Consider the following 10,000-nt stretch of genomic DNA (forward strand, 5'->3'; position numbering starts at 1 on the left):
AAATTTTTGAGGAAAATCGTTTAAATGACCAACAACAAAAAAATGACAGTTGATGATCATGTTGCAGCTCAAAAGATAGAAATTTCCAAACAAAGTTTTGATAAGGCTCTTGGAAATTTAAAAAAGATTCTGTCTAAAGCCTAACTTGATATATAAAAGAGGAAAGACTTTTTTCTTTCTATAATAATAATAATAATAATAATAATAATAATAATAATAATAATAATAATAATAATAAATTATAATAATTAGCATTTATGCTGCGCAATTCCATTTCCTCAAAAATGCTCAATGCGCAATACATTCATAAAGATATCACATAAAAAAAACAATGGACATGGGTAACGTAAAATTTAGTATTATTATGTATATATGTAAATGTATTTAAAAAATTATATGAGGAAATTAGTCACTCAGCGAGCTTGGCCCTGCCCTCATTAAAAATATAAAAATTTTAAAAAAGCTCACCAGCAGTCACAGTTAAACTGAAACTTGAATTGCTACCAACAGAATAAAACATTCGATAAAAAGAAATCACCTGACCTCAGCTACATTGAGAGGCAAACAATCAGGTGGTTTGGATATCTGACACGTATGGCACCTCACCAGCGTGCCAGTAAAGCGCACTACAAAAAATACACCAGGGAACAAGGCAAGAGGAAGACCAAGGAAGACCTGGATCGAGGGTGTGAAGAATACCTTGAAAGCATACAACATTCCGCCCAGCCAGCCCATCCAACTTGCAAAAGACAAAAAGCCCTCTCTCCCTTCGACGCCCTAGAGGTAAAAGAGGACGGATAACGTAAAGTAAAGTAAGACCAAATACAGTTTTAAAGACAAAAAAAAACCCCAAACATGTTTATAGGTAAACCTATGCTTTTGCATAATTTTTGGGGCATTCTCTTAAAAATATTTAGGGTTAAAATGTACAGTTATTTTGTTCTATTCTATTTTTGTAAGGCACATGTATTATGAGGGTGCGGTGGCGGAGTGGTTAGTGCGCTCGTATGATCGTCTCCGAAGCGGAATGTCCGGGATCGAGCCTTGGTTCAGACACGGATTTTTTTCGCCTAACTTCGAGTTGGGGAAGTAAAGGCGGCGTGGAAAGGAACTGGCAACCCTACCACAATAATATGCCGAAGGCCCAGGAAGTTGTCTCACTAACAAGGCAATCCCCAATGTCTGGATCAGATGCGGGAACAACTTTACTTTTACATGTATTATGCTTTATTACGTTTTAGTACACAAAAAGTGACATGCAAAGTGTGGGTGACATTGATTCATCCGTTAAGGAGATATTTAATAATCAGTTGCGTCACGAATTTTTGACCACACTATAACAACATACATTTTTGTACTTATGACTGAGGTCCTGCCTTTAAAAGGAAAGGCCGTGTCAGTGCGCAATTTGAAACTGCATTCGTGGCTTGCTTTCTGAAGTAACATGTGCAGTAGTTTTTTAAAAATCTATCTGCTTTAAGGCGTATTGATTTCCTTTAAAAAAATTAATACCCTCAAACGTGGCTATGAGTTAGCCTGTTGTACTTGTCGTGACTCTGGTCACGATTATACTTGGGAATTCCACCCTGAAGCAACAGCAGTACTCAGATTGATTCCGTGCCTTTTTTGTCACGGTTTTCACCATGTCATAATCCTATTATATTGCAGGGTTCCCCCACCAAGGCAGTGCTACTGACTGAAGTGTCTTTAGGCCATTCCCTCATCCTTACAATCTTCATTTTCCCTCTACTTCATTTGTATGTTTGTCACTCTCTTGTAGACTGCTATTTCCGGGGTGCCTTGATAGTCAAAGCAGATTTTGTGCCCTTTGAGGCTTGAAAGGTGAGCAGAGAAAGCCTGATTCCTCTTTTGGACTTCTCTGTTGACATCTACCCCATGGCGCTCATATGACCTTATGCAGTTGTGAGCACCGTAAAACCTTACTAAAACTAACTTTATTGCAGGGATCACCACACTACGGCCCGCGGGCCAGATTCTGCCTGCCATGTCAGTTCGTGTTGTTCGATACAATTCCACAATGCAGGCTAAAAAAACCCAAAACAAACAAACAAAAAAGTACCTTGATACATGTGTTTGTAGTGTGCTCAGGACCTAGTCACCCAAAAAAGTTTCATCATATCAATCCAACTCTGCAGTGTAAATTAAATTATCTGCTTTTTGAAGACTTCATAACTTTTAGCACACACTCTTGCTCAGCTTTGGTGTGATAAATATTTCAGTTCACACAGACATTTCCTACCGCAAAAATGACCCTTTGTCGCCAACGCGTAGGAGGTCCACTACTTCAAAAGTTTGTTGCCTCTATAATTATGTTTATGCATTTTCAGTTGTTTTTTTTTCTAATTGTTAAATTCACAGGCTGTTTGTCATTATCTTTTTAATGCATTTTATAAAGTGTATTAAAGAAGAAGGTAGAGATTTTGACCCAATTTTGGCCGGCGTTCGGCATTCTGCTAATTATCCTTCCCACTCTGAAGAAAAGCTTAGTGACCACCGATATAGAAAGGCAGTGCTAATATAAAAGACTAAGTAGCAAAAAGTGTTAATATCAGATCCATTTATTTCTCTGCATCGGGGCCTGAGAAGAATGTTTTGAAGGTGGAATTGTTCCGCAAATTTTCCGGTGTATCCATAGCAATCACTTGGCCCGCTTCCAAGAGAACGAGGAGGTCGTAGTCTAAAACATTCGTGAATCTGTGTGCGATCGTGAGTACAGTGCAGGTAGAACAGACTCGTTTAATAACTCCTTGGATTTTTTTGTCGGTGACCGGATCCAACGACGATGTTGCCTCATCGAAAAAGAAAATTTTGGCCTTTTCTAGCAAGGTCCTCGCTAAACAAATAAGCTGCTTTTGGCCCAGACTGAAGGTATCCCCTCCTTCTTTGCACACATACCCTAGACCTTCTGGCAGGGACTTGACTAACTCATCGAGCTGAACTTGAGCGAGTGTTGACCATAAGGCGTTGTCGTTGTGACGACCTGTAGGGTCTAAGTTCCACCTGAGAGTTCCACTAAAGATGACAGGATCTTGTGGGATGGTGGAGACGCTCTTTCGTAAGTGATGGAGTCCGACAGTACTGATGTCCACGTTGTCAATGTAGACAGCTCCATTGGACACGTCTCGAAGTCTCAACAAAACCTGAACAAGGGAAGACTTCCCTGCACCAGTTCGACCTATGATACCAATTTTTTGTCCAGGCAAGAAGGTCATAGAGACTTTTTTTAAGGCAGGGCCCCCTGCATTGCTATACATAAGCGATACGTCTTTAAATCTAATGTGGCCCAATTTTGGCCAAGACATCAAACTTGTATTCCTGGAATCAGAATCCCACTCCGCCTCAGAAGGTGTATCAAAGAAAGATGAAAGTCTTTTTACGGAGTACATGGAACCAATGAAACGACCAGTTTGCTTTATCAGTACGTTCATGTGGTGACCCAAGTCTATCGAGTACATCACAGCCAACCCAACACGTGCGGCTTTCGAGTCTCCAGACTCACCGACAGATGCGAAGATTGCGGATGACATGACAAAAAAAGTGCTCATGTACGTCATTGCCATACCCAACCACCTATTTTGAGCGTAAAATGCGTAAGTCATTGCATTTGATTCGTTCTCAGCTGAAACAAGCATGTCGAGGAACCGTTGTCTTAAATGAAACCCTCTAATCACATGCACGCCTTCAATTGTCTCTTGGATGCGACCATATTTGAAGCTGTTGTATTTCCGTCTGTTTGTTGTTATTTTTGCTTCTAGTGCAACATGTCTCAGTTGTATATAAATGGAGATTAAGGCAACCGGTGTGGCGAAAAGTAAAATATTTGGGCATGTGTAACACACGACAATAAGACTCGTCAAGATGTACGCAATTCTGTAGAAAAGTTCTTCTAGACTGAGAGGAACTTCGTGTCCTATTTCATGTACGTCATGGCCAAATCGTAAAGCCAGCTGGCCAAAAGGAGTTTCTTCGAAAAAGGTTAGAGGAGATCGCAAACATGACCACAATAATTGGCTTGCCAACGATCCTGTAGCTTCCGAATTACGAAGAGAACACAGGATCTGATAAAGAACAAAGAATACTAAAGAGCTAGCTGTCTGGAAGAAATACAGTTTTACGTGGTAGATATTTGTTTCCCATAAGGCTTCCTTAGTGCCGTCAGAGATACAGACCGGACCTTTTATTTCCGCCTGAAACCTAGCACAGGTTTGAAGGTCTTGACTGTTGTTGTAAATATCTTGTATCCGATTAGACCATTCGGTTAAACCTACCCTGGCCCTGGCATCTATGAAAACTGGAAATACTTGCAAAATGGCAAGGCACAAAACACTGAAAAGACCAACAGCTTTGAAATAAATCTTTACAGTTTCTCTGTCGATACTGCGGGCAGGTGATTCCTCATTCCAGTCTGACGGCTTAGGGAACTTTGCGTTGTTATTACCCTCATCACCTCCTGCAGCATTGTCTATTTCCTCTTTTACGTTCACTTTGAGAGCATGCTTTCTAGGAGTTTGAACGTCTTGGACAATGACAGCCTCGTATTCCGCTGCATCATCAACTGATTGACCAAGACGTCTGATTTCTATAACCATGTCTGCAAACGGTAACCATTGTGATCCACCGGTGGTCAAAATACGCGTTCTCTGCCCCAAAAGTCCTCGCCTGCCGATTAAGTTGTAGAAGATGTGTCTGGCCACGTTGTTGTCCACAGCACTGAGCGGATCATCCAACAGGACGATGTCCGACTGACAGTACGCTGCACGTGCAAGATTCACTCGCTGTTTCTGACCCCCGCTCAGGTTCTCTCCTTTATCCTTCACTTCAAACAAGTCTCCACATTCAAAGGATTCTAGGTCGGTGTTAAGTGCACATGACGTAAGAACATGTTCGTATAAGGACTTATTCACTGGGGATCCAAAAAGTATATTATCTTTTATGGTGGCGTTCAAGATCCAAGGTTCCTGTGGGACGTAGGAGGTAGTCCCGTTGACATACATGTCACCCTCTAATATTTCCATTTCCCCACAAAGAGCAGAGAGGAAAGATGTTTTTCCTGAGCCAACTGTTCCAGTAACTAAAACTAAGCTGCCTTTAGGAATACTAATATCGTCTGCTTTTAGAGTAAAAGCAGCTTGCCCTCTATCCCAGCAAAATGTGCTATTACGAATAGAAATGGCAGACGAACGATAACTCCCTATTTTGTCTGTGTCAACGTTGGGGTTTGAAAGGGTAGAAAAAGTTAGTTTACGTCTCGATTGAACAGATTCAGCGACCAATATTTCTTGCAGTCTATCAAATACTGCTCGTACACTGTAAAACGTGGTAAACAGGACGGGAAGGTCAAACATAGAAAAACGCAATTCGTTTACCAAAATCACAACAGCAAATGTAATGTCCGCCTTTAACGCTAGTCCTGTTGTATCGAAATAGATATGAGATAACAGAACCAAAGTGGTGGCTACCATAGGCGTCATACTCCAAGCTAACAGTCCAACCAGACGAAACAGAAAAATTTTGGTCAGAATCCTCATCTCCACACCAACTAAAGCCTCCACCTTTTTACCAAAAACAGTTTCCATCGCTAGGAGTTTGATATTTTTCATATTTCTCAGCATTTCGGTAACCACAGACATTTTCTCGTCTTTCGCTTTGCCTCGTGTTTGATACAGTACGCTCTGTTTGCCCAACATAAAGGAAGAGAATCCAACAACAGTTCCCAAGAACAGCACCACCAATATAGAAGACTTTCCGATGTAATAATACAATATGACAAAGGTGCCTACCATGTTGAACAAGCTCTTTACTCTCAAAGCAATCCAAATGATTCCTCTTGCTGAGTCCAAAAGATCTGACGAGACAACATTATTGATTTTAGCTGCAGTGAGATTGTACTTTGCGGTCTGGGATAAATGTAATAACTTATGAAAAACTAAGTAACTCATTCCAGATTTGATTCTTAAAGACGCTGTGTCCGCCAAATAGAGACTCCACTCATCGAGCAAACTGGACGTGAATAAGGAGAGAAATATGGCAACAAAAAGGAACAGCTGCTTGGATGAAAACAGTTGCTGTTCGTTGTCTTCCTTCTCAAACGACTTCATCAGCTCTGTGAAAAGAAAAGGCTTACACATCAGTGAGACCACGCGACCGACGAGGACAACTAGGATGATATGTAAGATGTACTTCCCGAATACTTGCCATATAAGCGTCACCAAATTCTTCGTACTCACGGGCTTCTTCTGACCATTTGTATAATATGGAGAATTGTAGTTTTTAGAACCACTGTTGCTTCTCTTTGTTGATCCACTCTTTGTTTTTTCAGAAGGTATATTGATAATTTTTCTAGCTGATGCATCGCCTGTCGTTTTGACGGAGAAGCTGTCAGTCTGTTTACTTTCCTCATCGCTCACAAACTGTCTTTGAAGTGCTGCATTCCAAGCTTCCAGAGTTTTCCGTCCCCAGATGGAAGCTTGAAACTGTTGTGGGAGATCTATACTTATGCCAGATCCTTCAGGGGTCACCAGTCTATTAGTCCAAGTAAACAGCAGATTTGACAACAGCGAAGAAGAACCAGATCCCATTTTGCCAAACATTCTGTGGACAAGAAAATGTACAGTTTCGGTTATGAAAAGCAATAATATGATTCGAAAAAGAAACACAATTTACTTCTAAAAAACTATTTTTGTCTTATAAATTTTCAGTTTCCAAGGACTCTCAAGCTACGTAAATCCCCAAACTTTTCCGTCATTCCCCCTCTAATTTTACATCTGAAACCAGAGAATCCCCACCTCCTTCAGGGGCAATATCTCTAATTCTATTCAAGAGTGATTTTGATTCTTTTTACAGAAAATAAAGCAAATAGACAAGCGTTAACCACTTCACTGCCAGACCCGAGAAACGAGTTATGGAGCCGGTATAAGAGTAAAAGCGCATTCCTGCGTTTTATAAATCCCATTTTTTAAAGACATTAGAATTCATTGGAGGTTTACTTTTTGTTTGAAGTAAGTAAGGAGTTTGGTTACGTCGTTGTTGTGTCATCTCAAACGTCAACACTATCGCCCCCACAATGCAAGCAACAGTGGGATGATCTCGCAAAGACCTTTGTGTTTACAGAACACTGCCGTTCACTTCACACTCCCAAACATTTTTTTTTTTTTTTTTTTTAAATTCTCATCCACTCGAACTTGGCGGAATAGCTGAAGAAAATCCAATTACCTACCTTAATAGATAAAAAAGACAACTACATCTAGATAGGCAGAAAATAAGACACCAGCTTGTGAAAAGATGACAAGATGCTTACATATTGCGAAGATTGTCTTCTATCAACAAGCGCCTAAGTTAATGTCGCAAAGTACAGTTAATCTCCAGGGATTTATCGTGGCATATGCAAATGAACAAAACCCAAAACATTTACAAATTTGTTCATTTTTAACGCTACGTTATATAAAATGAGATATGAGTCCCTGTGGCTACCAACTGTATAGTGACTTCTGATGGCACAGCAGTGGCAGGACCACCGCCAATGAAGTTGTAACTGAGGCGTCGGTACTGCTAACTGTGGGCAATGGGGGGGAGTTAGTGTTGGAATGGGCGGCATAAGGGTATAGGGAGGTTGGGGTAATGGGGTATGGGGGTTGAGAGGGTATGGGTTAGGGGGTGGAGGTAAAGGGGTTAATTGGGGGGTAAAGGGGGTATGGGGGTAAAGGGGGAGGGATTGAGGGGTAGAGGGGTAGAGGGAGGGGGTTTGAGAGGTATAGAGGGAGGGTTTGAGGGCTTATAGAGGCAGGGATTGGGGGTTGGGAGCAGGATGTGAAGTGTTTATTGGATTCGATTTGAATTTGTCGTCGGTGGCCTAGTGGTTAGGCTACCGTACTCGTAATCGTAAGGTTGTGGGTTCGGGGGTTCGAGCCGCAGGCCGGACGTTGTCCTTGGGAAAGGCGCTTAAAATGAATTTTCCCAACTTCACTCAGGTGGGAATTGGTACCCGGCTCCGGGCAGAGAAAGATCTTGTCAGTTTTTTAATGTTTGAGCACTTAACCAGCTGCTTGCACTGTATGTTTCTAAATGTTCTATGGTCTGCTGGGGTAGTAATATAGTGTAAAGCTCACAGAGCTTGCTTTCGAGTGGGGAAATGCGCAATACAAATGCTATTTATTATTATTCTTTATTATTAGTATTTTTAATCTAAGGTTTTTACGTTTCTGTTGCGAGTTCAGATTACTTTGGAGGCGAGTTTTGACCCTACCAGTCAGGAGCAGCATGAGCTGAGAGGCATACACCATCCCAAAGAAAAGACCGAAATACTCTTTTAAAAGTCCTCCCCTACACAGGAAACGAACTGGGTTGTTTTGTGTTTTTTGTTGTTGTTTTTTTTTTGCACGCATCGGCAAAATGCCTAATTACTACATCACAGACGCCAGGGAGCTTTCTGCAACCAATGCTCTGTATAGTAATCGTAATAGCAAGACGGAAAGAGGTTAGTTAATCCTTAATTGAACCCAGGCCTCCTTATACCACACACAAAACACACACACGCCCCCCCCCCCCCGGCTGAGGCTGGCATATACGTGTTGTATTGTGTATGCAAAAAAGTAAACTTAACATAATACGTTGGAATGTGCATTCAAGTTCGTAGGGTAGAACTATACAAGTTTTGAGACGTTTTTAAAAAATACAAATATATAGATTGTGTCTAACAGAAAGAATACATTGTAACAAGTTCGGTCAACTTCCTTAGTACTACAGAATCATGAGAATCAACAAATGAAACAGAAATTAAAACGTATAGGCTCGTGTCTGTGGTGAAACAATGAGGGACTTTGCAGTCGCACGCAGAAACCAGAGTTTGATTCTCGTGGGGGAAGGGGGGGGGGGGGCAAAATCAAATTGGCAGTGGCAGACTCTTCGTTGTCAGGCGCAGATGATATGAGCTCAAATTGGGGGGGGGGCAAAAATTATTTTTTAAACCGAGTATCTCGGTCTCTGTTCTGACACGTTGCTTCCCTTTAGGCCCTGGTTGGCCCGGTCAGGCAGTATCGAAGTCTGCTTTCTAAATTATGATCTAGACTCTAGACTGTGTCGATGAGGCCGTAAAAAAACACCTACATTGAAATACAAATCTTGTATAAGGTAGAAATACTCACCGTAAGAAGCGTTTGCTTTTTACATGAAAACAATGAGAACTGTCCCGGGGGTTTCAAACGTTAAATATTTTTTGAAAATCTTCAAACTCATAGAAGTACATGTATATTCAACACAAAGCACGACTTGGACATCTCAACAAGCCGACTAAAAGATCCTCACGGCGACTTGGACAGGAAAACAATGGCGTACAAAATCCAAATGTTAGCAAATTTCAATAAAGACCTGAGGCAAACGATGATGATAACTATAAGTACTTGAGATGGCTTGGGCCTTTATAGTAGCCCGAAGCACAAGTACTTGAAGCGTAGATGGAGTTTTCTTACGTCGTTACACATTGTTCACCAGTCGAGTTTAGTCTTTCCGTTTCTTGCGTCCTGTTGCCGTTTACTTTCGCTTGATTCGAAGCAAACTAACTGACGAACGAATTCCTTTCTTCTCTCTCCGCTTGATTCGAACAAACTAATAGTCGAACACATGTCTTTACTCGCTCTCTGCTTGAATCGAACAAACTACTGGACGAACAAATTTCTATCCTCTGTATTCTTCAACAAAACAGTTATCAAGAAACGTACTTTTGGGGAAACACACGTGTAGCACAGCTAAGGCGAAAATAACCTTGCCGTTACGAAGGACCTAAATATAGCAGGTCAAAACAGTCTGTCAATCTTATCGACTTGCCCTCTATTACAGGTCAAAAGCTCAGCTCAACAAAAATAACTAAGTGGACTCGAGAGACTTAGGACACTGACATGCTTATTTGGGGAAGTGTGGGAGCTGTGTGTGTGTGTGTGTGTGTGTGTGTGTGTTTTGTGTTTGAGTGGCGTGTGTGTGGATGGGG

General features: G+C 41.3%; 1 protein-coding gene across 1 annotated transcript; it reads right to left on the reverse strand.

Moving 5' to 3' along the window:
* Positions 1-1,890: 1,890 nt before the first annotated feature.
* On the reverse strand, positions 1,891-9,731 carry LOC101860085 (canalicular multispecific organic anion transporter 1). The gene is made up of 2 exons (XM_005094862.3): positions 9,162-9,731; positions 1,891-6,612 (listed from the first exon to the last, which is right to left on the reverse strand). The coding sequence occupies exon 2, from the start codon at positions 6,609-6,611 to the stop codon at positions 2,580-2,582; it is 4,032 nt and encodes a 1,343-aa protein (XP_005094919.1). The 5' UTR covers position 6,612; positions 9,162-9,731; the 3' UTR covers positions 1,891-2,579.
* Positions 9,732-10,000: the final 269 nt, after the last annotated feature.

This window comes from Aplysia californica, unplaced genomic scaffold, assembly GCF_000002075.1.
Source record: "Aplysia californica isolate F4 #8 unplaced genomic scaffold, AplCal3.0 scaffold00090, whole genome shotgun sequence".
In the NCBI taxonomy this organism is placed as follows: Eukaryota; Metazoa; Mollusca; class Gastropoda; order Aplysiida; family Aplysiidae; genus Aplysia; species Aplysia californica.

Bases quoted from the DNA above. Each gene is read 5' to 3' on its own strand.
- LOC101860085 (XM_005094862.3), bottom strand. From the start codon at position 6,611: ATGTTTGGCAAAATGGGATCTGGTTCTTCTTCGCTGTTGTCAAATCTG.